Source organism: Eublepharis macularius, chromosome 2 (genome assembly GCF_028583425.1).
Source record: "Eublepharis macularius isolate TG4126 chromosome 2, MPM_Emac_v1.0, whole genome shotgun sequence".
NCBI classification, from domain to species: domain Eukaryota; kingdom Metazoa; phylum Chordata; class Lepidosauria; order Squamata; family Eublepharidae; genus Eublepharis; species Eublepharis macularius.
In genome coordinates this window covers 43,420,810-43,445,176 of record NC_072791.1, presented here as the reverse complement: position 1 = coordinate 43,445,176, position 24,367 = coordinate 43,420,810, and the positions used below count along the sequence as shown (strand labels likewise).

General features: G+C 41.1%; 1 protein-coding gene across 1 annotated transcript in view; it reads right to left on the bottom strand.

Annotated features, from left to right (window-relative positions):
• SPTLC2 (serine palmitoyltransferase long chain base subunit 2) overlaps positions 1–24,367 on the bottom strand; it is a 104,122-nt gene that overhangs the window by 6,863 nt on the left and 72,892 nt on the right. The window contains exons 10-11 of the mRNA XM_054970837.1: positions 3,192–3,327; positions 2,396–2,525 (exon numbers count right to left, since the gene is read on the bottom strand). Of these exons, the coding sequence (XP_054826812.1) occupies positions 2,396–2,525; positions 3,192–3,327 (266 nt within the window). The remainder of the gene's footprint in view (positions 1–2,395; positions 2,526–3,191; positions 3,328–24,367) is intronic.

Sequence of the window (24,367 nt, the reverse complement as noted above, 5' to 3'; positions counted from 1 at the left end):
ATATTTTCCTCTTCAAACTGCAGCCCCCTCCCCCAATATAGTGTCCCCTGGTCCTAAGGAGCAATTTTGGGATCTGTACACACAGGGGGATGTGGTGGGAAGAGCATAAAAGTTTTGTTCTAAGGAAACAGAGCTCATGGTTTTGGATCCAACCCAAAAGCAGGAACTAAAGACCTGCTCTGGTAAGTCAAAAATTTGCCACCTCTCCAGGATAGCTGTGTTCTTTCCATAAACAATGTGTGAAACTCCTCTCCATTTCTAAAGAAATATTAAAATACATTGTGAGGTGGGAGTTATTGAACACAGTATTAAGCTCATGGGAGCTAGCTTCTTGGTTCTTGGATTTTTTATAACTTAAAAAAATCACATATTTCATAATTATTCCCAGTAGATTGTGATTTCGGGTTTTAGCTTCTTTTACCATATTGTAACCAGAATTACAGTTTGATCTTCTACAGCACACTGCAGCTTTACTCAGCAAGCAGAAGAAATGTACTGCTTGGGCATGAGATATTCTGCAATTCCACACCAGCACAGAATGTTGATATCGAGGGCGAGTTGTAGCATCTTGTGAAACCTCAGCTTTTATGTTTAAGATGGCATGGTTCTAGCTTTGGCAAATAGTTTTGAAAGCATGTGGGAGTCTGAGCTCCTTCCAATAAAATCCATGAAGCCAGCTGGAGGAAGAGGAGGGAGATTTCCTTGCCTTCTTGCCTTTCCAATGACTAATGGACATAGAATAAAAGATATAAAACGGCATTTTTTAAAAGCCAGTAACTCATTCTCCATACAAAATTCATAGTTAAGTAGAAAGAACCCACAGTCCTGCTGATTATTAATTCAGTGGGCAGAATTTAAGTGGTCTTGCTTTAAGAGCACTGTGCTCAAGCCAGAGGGACTAATATAATGTCATTTTTTCCCTTGTGAGATGAACTGCTTCTGTTCTCACCCTATCTTTTCTTTCCACAGGACCTTTCAATATCCTTCTCATCCTTGCCCCTTTTTCTCAGGGGTCGGTATGTGACAAGCATCTGAGGAAATACCTTGCCACCCTGCCCCCAATCAGCAGCTCTTATCTCTTCAATAACACGGCCTTACTAATGGTCAAAGGAAAACAAATGAGCACCATATGCTATGAAACTTCAAAGTGAAGATACAGTTTGGAAGAGCAGAATGCCCATTTATGATGGATTGGGGGAACAAGGTAGGAAAAAATAGAAGGATAGGAACTGCTAAGCACAATTTAACAGTGAACACATTCTAAGCAGAAGTTTACCCAAAAAAAGCAACATATGGAAATCATTTGAGGTTGAATTTCTGTTGAAAAGAGTCCGTTAACTGTTATTCTTGAACTCAGATTTAGGATTTTATTAATTTAAAACAAAAAGGAGCATGTGACTTGCAAAGACTACAAAGGAAATGGCATGGGTGAACTCTGACTTTGGGAAAGTGTAATATATTTTTCATCACTGAAAAGAAAGCACCAGCCCACAGGGACACAGGTTATGAGGGGCTTCTCTCTGATCCAAGGCCAGAATATTTTCAGGCCAGGAAGTTTTACTTACATAAAACAGTTACACATTGTAACAGGGACCTGCTGCCCATCATGTGGGTTGATTTAATAAGAAAACATTACAAAAAAGGTCTTTTTTTTAAAAAAAGAGAAGGACCTCCTCACTCAACAAGGGGGAGGGGAGAGAAGGAAAAGACATTTTCTTTTTTAGCAAGCACCAGTAAGATCCAGGTATTTGTGGGCAAACTCTGTATAATTTCACTTCTTCCTCCTCAGTTTAGGCTGCCCCTAGAATTTATCTGGTGGGACATTTTTCACCATTTTCGATCACTTGGTAAAAAAAAGGCTGTTCGATTCTGAAGACCCCACACTCTGACCATACTGAACATGTGCAACTTTATCAATTCTGAAAAGAAGGGAGGTTGCACATTCTTGGATGATTTTCTACAGGCTATTTTGGTACTCTTACATGAACAGGAGGCAATGTTCCTGGCACTGCTGATGGCCATGGCAAAAAAGAGTGGACCTCAGTTTGTGTCCTCATGTAGCATGGAACAATTGACCGCTAGTGTGAAAGTCACTACTGGAAAGGAGCTGGATTGTTTTCTCTGCAACAGAGTCCAGTGGTGCTGTAGAGATGTATGGATTGGCTGCAAGCCTCCTCAATGGAGAAATTTTGCCAAAGCAATTTTTACTGTCTTGCCTTTCCTCCTGCAGCTGACCCGCCGTGGTGCTCCTCTGCTACTACCTGCTTAAGATTCTACACAGTTGCAAAGCAGCCAGACACACTTTGGTTCTGGAGATAGATGTAGATATAGATAAGCTCAAATTGACTTTTTTTTTAAGAGAAGGCAGAACAGACTGAAACGTCAAGGTACTTACAATATCAAGTATCTCTTTGGTATGAGCTGCCGATAAACAAAATCTGGCTCGGGATTCAATTATTGGAGTGGCAGGGAACCCCACCACAACTACAGCTATGTGCCTTTTCAACATTTCTCGCCCAAATGCTCTGTGAAAGAAGCAAGACAAGATTAATGATGGTAACAAAAGAAGGAGCTACACTGCTGCCACCACATGCCCTATGCTGCCCCATTCAAGAAAGCCTTTGGTGAAGAGTGTCTGGGAGCCTTCTGTTTCTAGTCTCTACTCTGCCTTGCCATGGTAGGAGAATGCCTGAACACAAAGGCCTCTTTTGTTCAGTCTAGTGGTGGTCTTCCTAGAATGATTTTCAGTGTATCAAGTTCTCACAAAGTTGAAAGATTATATTTGGCAGTGGCTGGTCTTTTAACAGGCTGCTTCTAAACGGATTTGTAACTCAAACTTGAAAATCATTTTGAGAAAATACAGCAACTTCACTTAACAAGAATTTCACCCACCACCCCTCCCTGGCTGCTGGCTATCTAAACAGGAGGCTTGTGTTGTTCAAGACTATTCAGGGTCAAGCATTCTAAGATTCTACAAAGTTGCAAAGCAGCCAGACACACTTTGGTTCTGGATACACAATTCAGCTGATTATTGGACATAGCCTCCAATGGGAGGGGCTTTGCTTTTGTTGTCCTCCTACTGCATACCTGCCAGTCAATATCCAGTTGGCTCCCCTCCTACCTGCTCTTCAGTATCTCAGCTGAGAACACTCAGTTATCACTATGTTTTATAGTGCTGCATGGGTACTTACCCAATTTTTGCAGGCATATACAGCATCAAAGGTATAATAGGAGAATCTTCGTTTCCATAGATGATAAAGCCCATTTCCTTAAGTCGCCTTCGGAAATACCTGGTGTTTTCAGACAGCTGCTGTATCCTCTGCTTGCCTGAAACACAAAAATGGAAGGAAACGCAACTTACAATTGTAGTCTTTCAGAATCATGTATGGATACCAACATAGACACTAACAACATGAGAAGATAGAAACTCATTATAAAGGATTACAAAATGCTGACATCCCTGAGGTTATCTGGGTTCTAATGGTTTTACATTCTTCCTTCCATAGCATTAAGAATGCAGTTGAAATTGCCTGCAAATCTTGGGCCATTAGCGAAAACATTCTATACTTGCCAATAACCAGGAGCCAAATGTGTATGAAAAGAGAAATTTAATTAGTCAAGATGCAAAGGAAGGCTCCAGCTGGGAAGATTACATCAACTTTTCCTGGGTTAACTAGTAAGTTAATAAGCTTACAAACATGGTGGACGCAGGGAAAACATCACAAGCAGCTGCATGCCATGTGAAGTGGAAGGGAAGCTGGATTAGATCTAGAAGGTGGAGTGAAAATTGGTAGAAGGAACATTAACAATTTGAGATAGGCAGATGATACCACATTACTGGCAGAAAATAGTGAAGCCTTGAAATGACTACTGATGAAGGTTAAAGGAGAAAGCGCCAAAGCAGGATTACAACTGAACATCAGAAATGAGCAAGAATCAGTAGCACTTATAAAACTAACAAAATTTGTGGTAGGGTATGAGCTTTTGTGAGCGACAAGCTTGGTAATATCCAGTACATCTAGACACATACAAAAAGATTCTATAGCAGTAGCGGATGACGATTCTCCTGGGGAAACTGATGGTAGATCATCAGTCACAAAATTAGCATTTTTCTGACAGATATGGTACATCCAGCCCCACTGTCCACCCAGATCATACAAAGAAGCTGATAGGTTTGCCACTCTGCTTTCAAAGCTGCACTCTGCTGTACAAGGCAGTGAAGACCAGCCCTAGGAAGCACCAATGAGTGCTTCCAAGAGAAGCAAGAGAACCAAACCAAGGTCCTCTGAACTAGAGTGTTATGATATACCACGTATTTCAAAGCCAAACGTGTCACATTCTTATCTCACAGACAATGAGAAAGATCAGTGTTTGCTTTATATCCCAGCTTATCCTTCAATGACAAACAAACTTAATTGGAGGCTTTAGAGTTTAAAAACCACAAAGTCTGGAAAGGCTCCCATGCTTCTTGCATTTCCAAGAACAAGAAAAACGGAATTGCTCAGGAGGGCATTTTTATACAGATAACAGCACTGAAGTTATTGTTATGTGAAATCCTAGGCAGTCTTCACTGAATGTATTATACTGTTTTGCTGCATATTTCTCCAGTGTTTTAATCATACATTAAGGTATGTATAATACAGTTTTCTAGCAAATTATCTAACTCAGTACTGCATTTTTGTTGTACGTATTACTCTGTTTCAGTTGCACTGTGTAACCAGCCTCAAGTCTCAGTGAGAAGAAACTGTAAGGGAAGTAAACATAAATGAACTACCGGCCAAAAATAATGAGGGATTTCTTCCCTCTAGTCCTACAATATTGCTTTTCAAACTCAAGTCTATTCTGCAACCAACCACTCGTTTTCTATTTCTGAGGTGTACAATTATATAATTCTACTAAACTCTCTTCAATAATTATTTCTACTATTGTATGTGATCTGCAGTTAAAAATAAAGATCTCTGTATCAGCTTCTGCTTGGACTGCATGGCAAACTCAACAGGCCTTTTCAGGAGACTAGTTTGGTTGGTGCTTGGAGTTACAAACATCTGTTCCTTTATGTAACGGATTTAATTTGAGTAATGCTTCCTTACTAGTAAAGAGGTCAACTTTATCGTATAAAACCCCCACAATTTCAGGAGTGTTTGTGTCAAGGTATAAAGACCACATCACTAAGAGGAGGGGGATGACTTTTTATAGTCTGCCATCTGTGCACAGAACTGATTTTTTGGACCCAGTGGAACTACAAGAGACAAATGTAGAATAAAATAAAAACAAATGCCTCTGTTTGGATAATAAAGACATGCTGAGCATGTCAATTCATCAGTCTTGGATGAGGCACTTAAAATACTCTTCACTCTCCTTCCACGATGACAGATTTGCATGACGCCATTAAGTAAAAGCAGCACTCAGTGCTGAAGCAGCAACTTTGCTGTCAAGGGTTATTCTCAACGATAAAAATCAATGCCTGAGTAGCAACAGGCCTCCAGGGTTGCTTCTGACTACACCCTGATCCATGTGACACAGAATACAGAAGCAAGCCTCAAGCTCCCATATCTATCTTCTTCCAAAGCATGTAGGATCTTTAATGTGAAGTGGCGCTTACAGATATAAAATATATACACAAATAGTATCCCAATGCTCATGTACCCCAATGAGAACGAGGAAGAGATAAGTCTGATGATATATCAAATGCAAGGTATCTTTCCTGAAAGCCTTTAGAAAAGGGTAGGAAATAGCCAGAGAAGACTACACATTATACAATCCCAAATACAACAATCTTTTTTCCTTTTAGATTACTGTTTTTCATATTTCCAACACAATTTGAGGAAGGAGAGAAGGGTATCCAGATTGTTAACATAAGGCAGACACAAGATTCTTTCACAAAACATGACAGGGAATTACTCTCTTCACATCACTCCTCATGGTATGCCGAAAGGCTTATGCCAAATGACAACTAATCATGTTATAGTCCGTTGCCTTAAAGTATTAAGTTAAAAAAAAAACACCCTGATAGTTCTGTTCCAGGAAGAATTCATGCTTTGATCTAAGGCCTTTTAACATTATTGTAGCAGTTTTCTTCTCAAAGCAATCTGTATATGTAAGCTCTCACATACTGTTTTATTGTTTTTAAGAGGACCTATGACAGCTAGAAATATTTTTTGGGCCAGGAAGCCTGCAGTTTTCAGCTCCTGAAGTTTCCATGCCTTCTGTTTCAAATTTAATATTATTTTCCATCTTAAAGAAATAAGAGTTCAGTGGCTCTAAAATTACACTGCTATTATTCAAAAAGTAAACTATCCTTAGTTATATCCTTTTGAAGGGGACAGAGATGTACAATTTCTTTCACGGACCACTTTGTTGTAAAATGACGTCTGGTTGCAAACTAGATACTGCACTGGGAATCTGTGATCATATCTCCCAACTTGAACTTTAATAGTAAAAACCAGCTGGGGCAGGGAACTTTGGAACAATATAGGGTCAGGAATTTAATCCCCCCCCCCCATGCAAGAATACCGCAGACAAGAAAGTATCTTCTCCACTTTACAGGAGACTATAACATTTGCACTATGTTAAATGCAGACCAGGAAGTATTTTAAGTTTAAGAATCTAAAAATATAACTTTTACTTTATTCAAAGCCCTTTTTAAAAATATCACTTTTACCTTATTCAAAGCCCAATCTAGGAAGAATAATCAATGGTGCTAACACATTAGAGTTGGTACTGGCAAGGAAGATATCCTGCCTAGGCTGAGCTAATAATATCCACATCTGGCAGTTTCCCCAAACCATTTCAGCGTCGTAGAATTTCAAATGACTTATACAATCCAATGGAATTCACCCAAAGTATCAATCGTCCATTCAGTGAAAACAAGGATGCTTAATGGCACAGGCTTTCCAATAGTGTGCTAATGAAATCTGTAGTATTTAATTTTTATTATGCGTGGTTTCTGTCAAGGGAGAGAGGGAAGCCCGTATCACACTAGTTCCCTGTAAATCTGCCTCTAGACTGCAACTGTATTTTCAGTTTTTACAGTGTGTGCATGCACATGCGCCGTCCTCAAATTTTATAAGCTACTTGCTCCCCCTGGCCCACAACTAGAATACAATTTAATTGAAAATTCACACTGGAATATGGGATGCTGAATAAAATATGAATTGTGCACAGATACAAGAGGAACTTTACAAGCACTTCCTCTCTCATATTGCTGAAGGAGACTCAAACTGGGGCCTGTAGACACGCGGGGTATCCATAAATACACTCTAGGGGATCTGTGAATCTGGGCCAAGAAACTCACCAGAATGAGCGGAGAGGGGAACCCTGCTTTTCTTTAGGGCACTACCCACCACAGTAGTTAATGGCAATAGTAAGGTGTGCATGCCTGGGATGGCAGCCACCATGGCCTTAAACACTCGCAAGAACCTCAGAACTCAGACAAGGACACTGGCATCTGCACAGCTTTGCCAAAGGCACTTTCAAGGACTGGGGGGTACCTTCTCTGTCCAGACAAGCAGCAGAGAGCGAGGAGGTTCTCAATGGAGAGGAGGAGATGGTGAGAAAGAATATGCTCCAGGGTCCACAAATGATTTAAAAATCAAAACGGTCTTTATATTGAATCTCCAAAAATCAAAGAATCACGGGCTAAGCCCTTAACACAGTTTGAAATTATCCTGAAAGAAACTACGGAGAGTCAGAGGGGTATATTATCTAAAATTTACTCAATTCTGTTAGAAAACAAACAGAAGCACAAAATCCTGTCCTATCAAAAAATGTGGTCCAAGGAATGCAAATTTGATCCTTCAAACAACAGATGGAAAATGATTTGGAAATCGCACAATTTTCGAACAAATATTGTAAACATAAAAATGCAAACCCTAAAAATGATTTCCCACTGGTATATGACCCCTGTTAAGCTACTCCACATTCATCAGTCTCAGACGGCTAACTGCTGGAAGCAATGTGGGGAGCCCGGCACATACATACACTGTTGGTGGGGTTGCAAGTTTGTTAGCTCATTTTGGGATAAAATAATTGAAGAACTCAAAGTTATAACAGGGCATTCGATCCCAAAGACTCCCGAAATAATATTAGTAAACTATTGGGAGGACCCAGGGATCCCACCAAATAGCCTAAACCTTATTTATTCACTTTTGGCACTAGCCAAACTATCAATAGCTTCACAATGGAAACAAAAATCTGCCCCTTCAATAGATAGTTGGAAATCTAGAATCTGGGATCATTTTATCATGCAGAAGATCACTGAGCAACTGAAACAGAGGGAAAATCCAGATTATAAATCTTGCTTCCTAGAACAGTGGCTTCCACTTTTGGAGTATATGACTAAAGAGGAAAAATGGACAAATAACAAGGTGAAACAAGACCTCTACTTCTCTATGGCCTATCTATAAATACAGAACAGTCTCTTTTAAAACTATGAATTTGGCTTATGTGACCTATTTAACCTTCAACATAATGAAATTCAGCTACCGAACTTAGGAGATGTGAAAACTTTATTTCCCCTTTTGTTTTTGCTATATAGTGGGACCGAGTTACCGGCAACCGCTGGACCGGTACCGGCCGATTGTCAATTGTAGGCTTATGTTTCAATGTTACCTGTGTATTGAAAAAGTTTATATGTTTATTGATTGTATGTATGTTATTGTTCTTTATTTCCTATTTATTATGAAAAAAGTTGTAATTACAATAAAATATAATTAAAAAAAACAGTCTTTAGTCATTAAAGTTAAAGAACTGCTCTACTAAACACACACACAGTTATAAAAAATCTCTTCCTGTCGGCACTACATTTATTGACACACACAAAAAACTAACAATGCTTAAGTAACATTGGCTAGGTTTATATACTTTCCTGGCTTTCAGTTTTAGAGAAACTTGGAATAGTTATGTGAATATTGCTCCCTTCAAAGAAAGGATATGGCAGCAATTCCTAGCCTACAGCCCACTTGCTGGCAGTCACATGGCATGGCTTTCTCTTCATCTTCCAGAAGAAAGAACAATTCCTTCCAATTGGGCACAGTGCTGCACAAGAGGAAAGGGGGCATTATGTGTGAAGAATCCACTTCACAATCTTACGCGGCATACAATAAAATTCCCCAAGAAGCAACAGACAAGTTGTTCCAGTGACAGTGAAGTGAGCTGTTTCTCACGAAAGCTTATACCCTACCACAAATTTTATTAGTCTTATAGGTGCTACTGGACTCTTGCTCCTTTCTACTGCCAGAGACAATGGGGCACTAAGAAATTAGGAAGCAGCAATTCTGTGAAACTTGGTATGAGGTCCAATACTCTGAAGAAGCCCACTAGTCTCAATTTTATGGTGCATGCAAATTTTATATTTATTTCCAAGCCTCAAAGTGTACACACACACGATAAAAGTACAGAAGTAAAACAACCAGGTAAAGGCTCAATACCCATTGATGTGGATCTTTCCTGCCCGCCCTGGCAACCTCAAGATTTACCAAAAGAGAGCCAGTTTGGTGTAGAGGTTAAGAGCAGCGGGTGTCTAATATAGAGAACCGGGTTTGATTCTCCACTCCTCCACTTGAAGCCAGCTGAGTGACCTTGGGTCACAGTCACAGATCTTCCAGAGCTCTCTCAGCCCTACCCACCTCACAGAGTGATTGTTGTGGGGATAATAATGACATACTTTGTAAACCACTCTGAGGCGTGTTAAGTTGCCCTGAATGGCGGTATATAAATCGAATGTTATTATTATAAAAGCTGTTATCTGAGGTTCACAGGATCCATATGGACAAAAAAGCCAAAAAGCAGGGTGGGGGTTACAATGGGAAGGGGAAAACAGGTGAAACAGCCCCACCTCTCCCAGATGTGGGCCGTCACTGCAAGGGAGAACTGGTTTCCTCTCCCCTCAGCAGCCCCCCACCTGGGTCACAACAGCTTTTCTGTCCATTTGGGTCCTGTGGCCACCACCAGCAGCTTTGCAGAGGGCTGGGAAAGGACACAGAAGGAAAGCAGAAGCTGGAAAGACTAGTACCTATGAGCACCTTCCATTTAAAAAAATCTAACTGATGGATCACAGGGTTAGAAAACTATGCAGGGTTGAGGCTGTTTGAAATCAGTCGTAGGACTCCAAACCACAAGCATAATCCAAGACAACAGGATACCATGAGCCAAGGAAAAAAGCAAAAGGGCCCAACCAAATGCTCCACTTTCTTCCCCAACCTTAATAAAACAGTAGAGTAATATATTCACCTAGGAGAGAAATGTCCGGATCTGGAAAATCACAGTACTAACTTAAAAGCAGCAAATCAGCCATAGGAAAAAATGTGTATGCAATAGAGAACACTATCCATTTTAGTTTGCAACACCAACTATCATCAGATATAGAGTAACTTTAGATGCTGCTGAAAGTATGTACAGACACAAGCCTGCTAGAAAATACTCCAGTTTAAACTTTCAAGTCATTTAAAGAGGTTAAGCATCCACTGAAAATAGCTCACCACGGGCCCTCCCAGTTTACATTTACAGACTAGCAGAGGCCCTCCAAGATCTTGAGCTGAGAAAGAACTTTCCCAACACCTGTACCCCTAGATGCTTTTAACTGGAAATGCAAGGACTTAACTAGAGACTTTCTGCAAGCAACGCACAAGTTCTACCACCAAGTCATAGCACAAACGGACAGTGGCATGTGCACTCATCATAGTGCTGCATTTATCAAATGGGCAAACATACACTTGGAACTCCAAAGGGAAAGAACTGCTTTACTCCATATCCCAATCACTTCCTCAGACTCAGCTTTTCCTGTTAAAAAGGGTTACTGTTATAATATTACAAACATCTGCATATAACGTTTTGTCTGGCTTTTACAAAGACAACATCATACTGAATAAGGGGCTATTATACAGCAGCAATAGGATGCACAGGCACATTGTGGGTAGGTACTCTTCACACACAAGGTCAAGCCTGATTATCTGCAGGAGAAAACTGTTACTTGGCACAGGTGACAAGGTGAGTATCAAACTGCCAGGGATGTCCTGCATAATAGTCATGCATATTTCTTATAGGCATATAAAAAGGCATTTTGAAAACTTCAGGAGTCCTTCAGTCATCTAAGAAGAGATCAAATTCAGATGCACTTTCTCTGAAGTGGTTAAAATGTATTAAGAACTCAAGATGCATGAGAACAGCTCTATTCGCGTTTTAAGATATTGTCAAAAAGAGTCCAGTAGCACCTTTAAGACTAACCAATTTTATTATAGCATAAGCTTTCGAGAATCAAGTTCTCTTCATCAGATGCCTGATCAAAACTGGGCAGATACAGAAGAGGAGGGGGAAAGAGAGAGAAAAGGGAGGGGTCATAAATCACAAGAAGGCAGAATGCAATTAGCATAGAGGCGATCAAAACATTCCTTTGCTTGGAAATGTAAACATCTCCTTTTGGTGTGCAGTCAGTTTGTAGCAGTGAAGGTGTCCAATTCCTATGTAGTATAAGCCTTCGGTAACCACAGCTCTCCCTGCCAGTTGCATCTGACAAAGAGAACTGTGGTCCCCGAAAGCCCACACCAGGCGTCACTGGGCTCCCCCAGATCACGCCTCTGTAAAGAGAATCTGTTACCTGTGGTAATGTGATAACCATTCATAGTCTCTATTCAGTCCCCGCTTGACAGAGTCAAATTTGCATATGAATTCCAATTCAGCAGCCTCCCGTTGGATTTTGTTTTTGAAAGGTTTCTGTTGAACCACAGCGACCTTTAAGTCTTTGGTGGAATGTCCTGGTAGATTGAAGTGTTCTCCCACTGGTTTCTGGACGTTTCCGTTTCTAATGTCAGATTTGTGTCCATTTATTCTTTTGCGTAGAGGTTGGCTGGTTTGTCCAATGTACAGAGCAGAAGGACATTGTTGGCACATGAGGGCATATATCAGATTGGAGGATGAGCAGCTGTAAGAGCCAGAGACAGTGTAGTTGATGCCATTGGGTCCTGTAATTGTATTCCCTGGGTAGATATAGGGGCAGAGCTGGCATCTGGGTCTGTTGCAGGGCCTGGTCCCTGTGCTGGTGACTCTGCTGGCCGATTCATGATTGTAAGTGAGAAGTCGTTTAAGATTGGGGGGCTGTCTGTAGGCAAGGAAAGGTCTTCCACCCAGGGCTTCTGAGAGAGAGGTATCATTTTCTAGGATGGGTTGTAGCTCACTGATGATACGTTGGATGGGTTTGAGCTGGGAGCTATAGGTGACAACCAGTGGTGTTCTGTTGTTAGTTCCTTTAGGTTTGTCCTGGAGCAGACTGTTTCTGGGTACTAGTCTGGCCCTGTTAATTTGTTTCTTCACTTCATTTGGTGGGTACTGTAGTCCCAAAAATGCTTGTTGTAAATCTCTTAAGTGTGAGTCTCGGTCGAGAGCATTGGAGCAGATACGGTTGTAACGTAAGGCTTGGCTGTAGACAATAGACCGAGTGGTATGTTTAGGGTGGAAGCTGGAGGCATGTAGATATGAGTATCGGTCTGTTGGTTTCCGGTATAAGGTGGTATTTATTCGTCCATTATGTAGTTGTACAGTGGTGTCCAGGAAGTGTACCTGTTGTGTAGAGTGGTCCAGGCTAGTAGGGTGAAAGTTATTGAAGTCCTGATGAAATCTCTCAAGGGCTTCCTTCCCATGGGTCCAAATGATGAAGATGTCATCCAGGAATCTTAAGTATAGTAGTGGTTCCAGTGGATGGGAGCTGAGGAAGCGTTGCTCTAAGTCCGCCATGAATATGTTAGCATATTGTGGTGCCATGCGTGTGCCCATGGCTGTGCCATTAACCTGTAGATATAAGTTGTCACCAAATTCGAAGTAATTGTGAGTGAGTACGAAGTGACAAAGTTCAGTGGCGAGGTTTGCTGTGGTTTTGTCCGGGATAATATTCCGTATGGCTTGCAATCCATCTGCATGTGGGATATTGGTGTACAAGGCCTCCACATCCATGGTTGCTAGGATGGTGTCATCTGGTAGGTTGTCAATGGATTGTATTTTCCTGAGGAAGTCAGTGGTGTCCCGTAAATAGCTGGGTGTGCTGGTGGCATAGGGCCTGAGGATAGAGTCCATGTATCCCGAGACTCCTACTGTGCTGGTGCATTTTCCTGCAACAATTGGGCGTCCTGTGTTACCCGCTTTGTGGATTTGGGGTAGTAGGTAGAATCTTCCTGGTCGTGGTTCCTGGGGTGTGTCCGTATGGATGCATTCTTGTATGTCCATGGGGAGTGTTTTTAATATTTTATTGAGTTCCCTTTTGTATTGTTCAGTGGGGTCAGAAGGTAGTATTTTATAGAATGTTGTGTTGGAGAGTTGTCTTTCTGCTTCTTGTATATAATTTTGTTTATCCATGATGACAACTGCTCCGCCTTTGTCAGCTTCCTTGATTACGATGCCAGAATTATTTTGGAGGCTGTTTATGGCCTCTCTTTCTCCACGGCTGAGGTTCTGCTTTAGGTGTTGTTGTTTGTCAATTATCTCAGCCTGAGCACGTCTACGGAAGCATTCAATGTAAAAGTCCAATGAGGAGTTACGGCCCTCAGGGGGTGTCCATGTGGAATTCTTTTTCCTGGAGTTTTGTAACGATGGTTGTATATTGCTGGGTTGGGGGGGTGGGGGCTGCTGTGATGGTGTCTGTTCAGTGCTTTGTTCGTCGTTTTGTCCAGCAGAGTAGTTGAAGAATTCTTTCAGTCTTAGGCGTCTAAAATAGGCCTCCAGGTCTCCACAAAGTTGTATGGTTTGTGTGGGTCTGGCTGGGCAAAAGGATAGTCCACGTGAGAGGACTGATTCCTCTGCTGGGCTCAGCTTGTAACTGGAAAGATTGATGATGTTGCTTGGATCCCAAGTGTTTTTGCTCTCTGTTGCAGGCACGAGTTTTGAGAATTTCTTCTCCTTCTTGTTCTGTAATTCAGTGAATAGATTACAATAAATAGTTTCTCTGGTTGTGGCAAACATCCCCCAGTTACCGGTCTGTGCAGAGGGGGTGCACTTCATGGAAGAGTCTAGTTCAGAGACCTCTTGCTTGATCCATTGTTGCTTGCTGTACATCAGTCCAATGAGGTGAATTAAGAGTTTCCTGGATAAGGTGTTGCATAGTTTCTCACTGTAGTCTGTGTAGTAAGTGGATTTCAATGGATTCCTCACACGAAGTCCCTTGGGTAGAATGTCCAGTCTTTTGCATTTAGAAAGAAAGATGATGTCTGTTTGTATCTGTGCCAGTTTCTTCATGAGGTTGATGGATTTCCTCTCCATTCGGCTGAATGCGGTGCTTTCCATGGTCATAGATCCAGAGGAGTTAGCCGTGTTAGTCTGTAGTAGCAAAATCAAAAAGAGTCCAGTAGCACCTTTAAGACTAACCAATTTTATTATAGCATAAGCTTTCGAGAATCAAGTTCTCTTCATCAGATGCCTGATCAAAACTGGGCAGATACAGAAGAGGAGGGGGAAAGAGAGAGAAAAGGGAGGGGTCATAAATCACAAGAAGGCAGAATGCAATTAGCATAGAGGCGATCAAAACATTCCTTTGCTTGGAAATGTAAACATCTCCTTTTGGTGTGCAGTCAGTTTGTAGCAGTGAAGGTGTCCAATTCCTATGTAGTATAAGCCTTCGGTAACCACAGCTCTCCCTGCCAGTTGCATCTGACAAAGAGAACTGTGGTCCCCGAAAGTCCACACCAGGCGTCACTGGGCTCCCCCAGATCACGCCTCTGTAAAGAGAATCTGTTACCTGTGGTAATGTGATAACCATTCATAGTCTCTATTCAGTCCCCGCTTGACAGAGTCAAATTTGCATATGAATTCCAATTCAGCAGCCTCCCGTTGGATTTTGTTTTTGAAAGGTTTCTGTTGAACCACAGCGACCTTTAAGTCTTTGGTGGAATGTCCTGGTAGATTGAAGTGTTCTCCCACTGCTTTCTGGACGTTTCCGTTTCTAATGTCAGATTTGTGTCCATTTATTCTTTTGCGTAGAGGTTGGCTGGTTTGTCCAATGTACAGAGCAGAAGGACATTGTTGGCACATGAGGGCATATATCAGATTGGAGGAGCAGCTGTAAGAGCCAGAGACAGTGTAGTTGATGCCATTGGGTCCTGTAATTGTATTACATGGGAAGGAAGCCCTTGAGAGATTTCATCAGGACTTCAATAACTTTCACCCTACTATCAACCTAAGCCTGGACCACTCTACACAACAGGTACACTTCCTGGACACCACTGTACAACTACATAATGGACGAATAAATACCACCTTATACCGGAAACCAACAGACCGATACTCATATCTACATGCCTCCAGCTTCCACCCTAAACATACCACTCGGTCTATTGTCTACAGCCAAGCCTTACGTTACAACCGTATCTGCTCCAATGCTCTCGACCGAGACTCACACTTAAGAGATTTACAACAAGCATTTTTGGGACTACAGTACCCACCAAATGAAGTGAAGAAACAAATTAACAGGGCCAGACTAGTACCCAGAAACAGTCTGCTCCAGGACAAACCTAAAGGAACTAACAACAGAACACCACTGGTTGTCACCTATAGCTCCCAGCTCAAACCCATCCAACGTATCATCAGTGAGCTACAACCCATCCTGGAAAATGATACCTCTCTCTCAGAAGCCCTGGGTGGAAGACCTTTCCTTGCCTACAGACAGCCCCCCAATCTTAAACGACTTCTCACTTACAATCATGAATCGGCCAGCAGAGTCACCAGCACAGGGACCAGGCCCTGCAACAGACCCAGATGCCAGCTCTGCCCCTATATCTACCCAGGGAATACAATTACAGGACCCAATGGCATCAACTACACTGTCTCTGGCTCTTACAGCTGCTCATCCTCCAATCTGATATATGCCCTCATGTGCCAACAATGTCCTTCTGCTCTGTACATTGGACAAACCAGCCAACCTCTACGCAAAAGAATAAATGGACACAAATCTGACATTAGAAACGGAAACGTCCAGAAACCAGTGGGAGAACACTTCAATCTACCAGGACATTCCACCAAAGACTTAAAGGTCGCTGTGGTTCAACAGAAACCTTTCAAAAACAAAATCCAACGGGAGGCTGCTGAATTGGAATTCATATGCAAATTTGACTCTGTCAAGCGGGGACTGAATAGAGACTATGAATGGTTATCACATTACCACAGGTAACAGATTCTCTTTACAGAGGCGTGATCTGGGGGAGCCCAGTGACGCCTGGTGTGGGCTTTCGGGGACCACAGTTCTCTTTGTCAGATGCAACTGGCAGGGAGAGCTGTGGTTACCGAAGGCTTATACTACATAGGAATTGGACACCTTCACTGCTACAAACTGACTGCACACCAAAAGGAGATGTTTACATTTCCAAGCAAAGGAATGTTTTGATCGCCTCTATGCTAATTGCATTCTGCCTTCTTGTGATTTATGACCCCTCCCTTTTCTCTCTCTTTCCCCCTCCTCTTCTGTATCTGCCCAGTTTTGATCAGGCATCTGATGAAGAGAACTTGATTCTCGAAAGCTTATGCTATAATAAAATTGGTTAGTCTTAAAGGTGCTACTGGACTCTTTTTGATTTTGCTACTACAGACTAACACGGCTAACTCCTCTGGATTTAAGATATTGTATCTCAGATGTGCTGCACAGAGCAGCCTTACTGATATTTTCTCTGAAACCCTAACAATCCAGCTGCTGTTTAGAGTTCTAGCAATTCTCTTCTGCTGAAAGCAGGGCTACCCGTGGTAATTATTTGATGACGGAGCTTAAGGAAGTCCTGAAGACAGCAACCACCCAAGAACCCCGAAACAAGCATGGGTGTTCCAGGATCAAAATAACCACAGATGGCAGAAAGGGAGAGTAAGATTTTCTTCAGATGCACGTAGGCCTCTATTTCTATAGAAATAGAGTGGCTGAGCAAGTCAGAAACTCTGGCATAAAGTCTGAAGGGGGAGGGGAGGTTTGGAACCTAGGTTCGAGTCTAAAGGAACGTATCTTGGCAACTTCACCAGCGTTTCCTTTTCTACCAGCAGCTTTGTTCCCCCCTCAGATACAATTCAAGAGACTGCAAAGTTAGCTGAAAATGCAGGCCGTTAAAAATACTAATATAATAGTTCCTGTGGTACACTAACGTTTCATGCTGGTAACAACTGACATACTTTCAATGCAACTGGAGTCTTAAACCAACAGTATTAACTGCGCTGCTTTAAGATGATTATATTAAACCATAGTTACCAATACTGCTTTTCAGATGTAAAAATGCTATATTTTTAAGTCTGACTCAAGTACTAGTCCACTGCCTTCTTGTGTGACTAAACTGTGTATAGTCTCTGAATTCATTTATCACATGTCATGTTCTTTATATACACTGGGTTGTATCCAACCAACTGTGAGTAGAACCACTTGCAGAAAGGAACTTCTCCCTCCTGTGCCAAATGGCTGCCTTCAGGGTTTGCAGTGTCCACGGAAGTAGTACTGAACATGATATATGGCTCTAGAGTAGGGGAGGATTGATGAAAGTTGCCCCCCCCTCCAGCAGAAATAATCTTCTGTCAGTGGTATAAGACAGAATTTAAGCCAATATAACAGGACTGTACACAGCTTTGATAATTTAGTTTTGGTTTCTAGAAAAAGTTCTGTTTAAAAGTTTGAGATGGGGTGAGGAAAAATATTTCACAGATGAGTCTGATGAAGGTATCTCCGTGTTTGAACCAAATGCACTTTCTTGCTCTAAGTGCATATACTGCTCAAAATCTACCCCATACATTACTTTGCACAAGTGCTGGATGCTTACCATGATTCCTTGACTCTTAAAAGAGCTTGCCTACTACCACTACTTTTATCTCTTGCTAAAAAAACTACTTAGAAGGATATAAAAATTGGTTTCTGTAAGGTTTACTGGATTTAGCCATCCCAGCCTTTGAAAAAGAATTACTCTGAAATTTAAACCACACAAATGTAACATAGGACTATTTCTACTTATTATACACTATATAAAGTGCTCCATAAGCAATGTCTTCATTTTTCACAACTGTAATGCATTATTAGTTTTTCCAGTTTTACAAATGGAAGGTGGCTGATTGACTTGTCAAGGTCATTTAGCAAGTCCGTGCATCACTGAGATTGGACCAAAGATCTTCAGATTTAGTCCTACACGCTAATCAATAGACCATATTGGTAACATTCAACCCAATCCCCATTCCTGACTGGAAAGTTTGCTCATCATATTCTGCTTTAATAAATACCGTTTTCTATGTCGGGCAATATTTAATGGAGCTGTGCAGGCCCATTGTTTTACTATTTGTTTATTATGCCTCTTGGTACATTCAGAGATGTTCTATAATTGTCCTAAAATGTCCTGAGATGACAAAAAGAACCTACATCAAGACTGGGCTCCAGTGATTTTCCATAAGTTTCCTCCCAACGAACTGTTGTGGGATTAGAACCCCAGTGAGTTTAAAGAAGTCAGAGTCAACAACTTTCTATACATTTTCACAGTCCCATTTGCCTTCAAGTTCCAGAAAACTGAAAACTAAACAACTTCCATTTGTGTACAATTTGCCAGCTTTCCTCCATTCTTATGGGAAGTTCTCCTTATACAATTATCAACTAAATGAGGATGAAAAACATAGCCAAGGAATATCTTATGCTACTGTGTTCTGCTGACTAATCCTACAAGGTTCTCATATAACCAAGGATAATGTCTGACAGTTTAACAAAGGGCTAGATAAAACCAGTTATGGTGCTAAACCTCTCAAAAATAAATGCTACATCTGGCCCAAAAAGCTGAAGTGCTACAGCTTGTTAAGTTGACAGGCTGCTAGAACTCAGAATAATGCCTGCCAACATTCACTGTATGCTTTCCCAGCCAAAGAAAAAGTCAAACTTGCATCTCCACATTATAGTAAGCAATCTCCAGATCAGAGTTGCAGTGTTTATTTTAACTTGCAGCCCAGTCACTGATGTATGCCAAAAATCCCTAGCCACAATAAGGCACAGATTAAAATAGTTTCTCTAGCCTGTATTTTCAAAAAGCCTATAACAGTGAATTCACAAGAGTTGCTGCACAACAGTCCAGAAGTATGGGACAATTTGCAATTGCAATATTTGCAATTAAAAGAAACAAAACTCCTATTCCATATGAGTTTCTTTCGTCCAATTCCAATTCCAGTTATGTATTGTAAGGGAAGACTGGATCTAAGTAAAGTTGTCATAAAGTTATGTTGCCAAGGAAGAAGGAGATCCATTCCCTAGGGAAAAGCAGCATGTCATCTTTAACTAGAGGAGCCTGGAGGCATTACTGAAACTCTACAGACAGAACCAGAAGTCCAGCATGGCCTAGTTACCCATGTCAGCAAGGGCCAGCAGAACCTCATCTAAGATGAGAAGCACAATGTCCTTCAAATTATCCACCTTCCCAACCAGCATTACCTCTGCCTTGTCAGGATGTAGTTTCAATTTATTCACTTTTAGCATCAGATAGGCAGCGACTTAGGAGATTTGGATAGGGAGATATGGAATTGGGTCCCATCAGCATATTGATAGTATCCAATTCCAAAGCTAGGAATGATTTCCCCTAATGGCTTCATATAGAGCTTGAATAGCATGGGGGACAAGGTTGTGCCCTGTGGAACCCCACACCATAAAGTACTTCTGTACCTGAAATGTACAGCTGTGTGTATAACGATGCTGATGGAAGAAACTGGCAATAAGAGATTAATTAGAACTAACTCCCTGAAGTAGTTTGCTTGGTGGAGATAGGGTTCATCTGGAGCAACATGCTGTTCGCAAAGACATCAGTCTCAGAAATTCTGTTCATGCAGCCATCATACTATCCCTTAAAGGAGAGGCTGTAGTTCTTCTTTAGCTGTGAAGCAAAATCAGCTATTAGCTACCCATTTGTATTCGGACAATGCCAACTGATCAAAGTCATGATTTATCACAATCAGATGGTATGCTGATTGTGGATGAGGGGCTGCTGTCATTGTACATAGAATAATTCTCTCTGTAAATTTACAGTGGTTACTGGAGTGTACCAGAGAGCTTCAGAAGAAAATCAGTTTGTGTTTTATATAGGTAACAGCAAAGCCTTCCACTGTATGGTTCATGAAAAGCTATGAACGGTTTAAAAAAATAGGTTTACCACAATATCTGATTGTCTTGAGGCACAACTTGTACTCTGGCTACTGATAGGACAGAATATGGGTAAACAGAATGGTTTCCAGTTAAATTCTCCCTAGAAGCTAAAGTGATGAAACTGAGGCCATTGTACTTTGATCACATCATGAGAAGACAAGAGTCACTAGAAAAGATAATAATGCTAGGAAAGATGGAAGGCAGTAGACAAAGAGGAAAACCGAACATGAGATGGATTGAGTCAGTAAAGGAAGCCATAGCCTTCAGTTTGTAAAATCTGAACAAAGTTGTCAAGGACAGGACATTTTGGAGGGCATTCATTCATAGGGTTATTATGAGTTGGAAGATACATGACAGCACAGCACATCTCTCTCTCTTTCTCACACACTCTTCTCTTTAACATTTAATATTTTCAACAAGTGTCTCAAGTTGAGAAGTTTGCTCCCTACATGCCAAGTGCAAGCCCCTTAGTCTGAGAAGGCATCTGATGGAGAAATAATCCATTTGTTATGGGTATGCAATTTAAAAATTTAACTGTTGATAAACAGGCATTAAATAACGTTTAAAATGTGGAAAACACTAAATAAATTCACTAACTATAAAAGCAACCAATTAAACCTGTTACATACATATTCTAAATAGAAGGGAGCATTACTATTGTTACCCTAGTGTGCTACCTCAAGGGCTTTCTATCCAGAGTAATATATAGAATAAAGAGACAATAGAAAACAAACTCAGGACAGCACCAAATAATAAAAAATAACCAGGGTGCTGAGGGCTATATTAACCCACGACCCTTACATCACTGGAGTGTTCTGAAGAGGGATTAAGCTTGGAGAGGCAGGCCCTGGCTATTTTAGGCTCAAGGACTGGCACAGAAGAGGCATGCAAGGAGGAGTGGAAAAAGTGGCCCACTAGATAAGGTTTCAGAAAAATCAAGGATGCAATTAAGGAGAGATGAAGAAAGTCAGGAACAGAGTGATTAAATGTTAAGGATTATAAGGAGAGGACCAAGGCACTAGGGAGTCATCACAGAGAGCTAAAGAACAAGGGCAATGTGCCACAGCTCTAGGTCAGGAATCTTGACTCGACTGGGGAGGTAAAAGAAGCAAGGCCAACAAGGTGAATTATAGCAACCACTGCAGAAAGAAAACACCCAGGAGTGTTGAAAAGGTATCCTGGATCAACACTGTGAGCAATCTTATAAGGGGCTATCACTTATCAACACCAAAGACTCCTATGCTTATTTCTTATTTATAATTTAAAGGAAGTATCAAGCAGAAGGGGCAGCAGAAGTCCTCGTTACATCACAATATTATATGTACATGCGTGCCATCACGTTGCAACGACTTACAGTGACCCAATCAAAGACTTTTCAAGGTAAATAAGGAGCAGAGGTGGTTTGCCATTGCCTGCCTATGCAGAGCAATCCCAGTCTTCCACCCATATGCCAACCAGGGCCAACCCTGCTTAGCTTCTGAAATCTGATGAGACTGGGCCACACCACATCATCATAATACTCTTCAGGTTACCCATGACTGACAGTCCTGAAAAGCAATTTGCTTATTTAAAGTGTACAAGTTTCTACTCAGATCTTGTAGGCAACATTTAGAAAGACCAAATTGTAAACTCAAAGCAAAGTTGTTTAGATATATGTATCATGCAGCATCATCAGTTTGCCTTTGCGCAGTAATTGCATTCATGTCTTTGCAGAACTGATAATTCCAGATAGGTAGCTGTGTTTGTCTGTAGCAACAAAACAGTAGTCCTCTGGCATCATAGAGATTAAAAGAATTTAGTATAAACTTCCATGAGTCAGAGCTCACTTCATCAAATGCATGAAGTGTACATGCATCTGATGCATTTACATTCAACAGAAAGGCAGGCACGGGAAAGATGTTACAATCTAATCAAAATAGTAAACAGTTCACTCAGATTAAATGCACCGGCCTTGATGTACCTGATAAGTGAGCTCTGATTTGTGTAAGTTTAATATTTCAATTCTGTTAGTATCTAAAATGCTACTGGATTCTTATTTTGCTGATAAAAGAGGTTTATCAAACAAGCTCTACATCAGGGTTTTGATGAAAGGAAGAGAAGCCCTTTTTAATTATTCAGAAACAAAACCTGTCTGCTTGAGTTAAAAGGCTGCAGCACTCGTGCAGTATATATACTTCAAACAATTTTTAAAAGCTACCAGGAATCTCACTATAAATGGAGCAAGCTCAAAAAGTCCCCAAATTAGTATATTTGCTGAACTGTCTGTTTTGAAAACAATTAAGTTGGACACAAAGACTACTATGTCCCCTCAGGCATTTTACATGTTAAAAGCTTAAACCCATTAATTATTCCCAAGGCATCAGCTGCATCACTTATACATTTTCAAAACAAGAGGGAATGCAAATAGATATATGTAACGCACAGTGATTTGCTACTTGCCCCCTAAACCTCTCTCTCCCACAACAAGTCTCATGCCAGAATGACGTGCCCCAGCACCATGATAAAGAACTCAGAGGCAAGGGGATGTTGACCACAGGAGAGGGATGGCCCAGTTGACAAAGTTCTGTCCTAGACTCGACTTGTGTTAGCAATATGTTTATCAATATAGCAGCAGTTATTATCTGCCACTTCCCCCAATTCGGGTTGGACATGCCAAAGAACACTAATGTTAACTGTCACTCGCTTGTCTGAAAAGTGATCTCCCAGCTTAGTTTGTGTTCAGGTTCATCTCACCTGCATTGTGGTTTCCTAATCAGTTGAACTTAACTGCCAAAGACCAAAAAAGAGGTCAGACTCAAGGCTTGCCAGACATCAGACCCCAATCTATCTCATCAAGTTTAGCTGAGAGAGACAATCCCTCTTTTAATTAGCTAGCTAGCTACATGAATTTCTTTGTCAAACTAAACAAGAAATGTTTATGCAAGGGAATTAGTATTTAACTCGTGGTACTTCTGAATACATGCATACATAGAATGGTGAGGTACATCTCCATCTTTCAGACTTCCAGAATTTGAATACATTTTACTTTCCTTAGGCTCATTTTTACCCAACATTACTGGCACTGTTGTATGACATGATCCAACTCAAGGAATTTCAGATCTTCATAGTGAAGAAAACTTGTAAGATTATTAAACCATTTCCCTGTTCTCATAGTTTCCCGTAAAGCTCTACACTATTTTAAAACCATGTGCTAGAAGTAGAACCATGTAAAACGAAGGCAGAATACAACTTCCTGAGCGCACAGGTGGGAATACATTTTGGATGAAGATTACACAAACTCAGTTTAGCAACTCAAGCTCATGGGCATATACCCTACTAATTTCTGTCACCTTAACTACTATATGGTTGCACCATGAACTGCTAGAAAGAAATATTGCAATTTTTCACACACAGCAAATAGTTTAATATGTCTACTAACTACACATGTTTCTGTAGTTCTTTTCTCCAGCCGCTGTGGAGGCTTTCCTCTTCTGAAGCATTTACTTCTACTGCTGCTAACCCTTCTGCACACACAAACTCAGTGTTTTCAAGAAGCCCTTAAACAGGAGGATTAAGTGCTAGCAGCAGAGGAAGTGAGGAAACCCTCTGCAGTGGCTGCAGATAAAGCAATGTTGTAGGACCCAAACCACAGTCCTCCCAAACTTTAGAAGGCATCAGAAGTAACTTAAGCAGTGATTTGATTGAGTAAGGGTATCCAGTGTCTTCAGTTCTATAAAGAGGAGGACTCAGTATCATGTGAAGTCCAAATTGTATGAAATATGGTTAAAAATGTATACTGCAGCTTTACAAAGGAGTTTCAAAAGGAAATTATCCTAGCCCCTTCCCCTTTATGCTGCAGTTTCAGAGCAGCACACCATTCTCTTGCACAACAGGCAGGCTATTTGTAATGTAATACGGCAACATGTTCAGCTGTCATAACACCATGATGACTGCTAAGCAAACCTGGCATTTGAGACATACCATGCATTTATCACTAGAGACCGGATTGCTACTTTCCCCTTTTATGTTAGAGTACAGCAGTTGATACTCTGCTTATAACATAATCCTTTCCACCCCCACACTTGCTTTAAAGCTGTATGACAGATTCTTGGCACTTGAAGTATAACAGCTTTTTAACATTTTATCAGCTCATCTCCTTACTCTGTTCTTAAGAGGCCATTTTCTCTCCAAGTTTACACTGCAAAGGATGCAACCATCTTTTTAAAAGGGGAACATGTTTAACCAGGATGTTCAATTCAGTGGTATAACCATCATGACATTGGTATC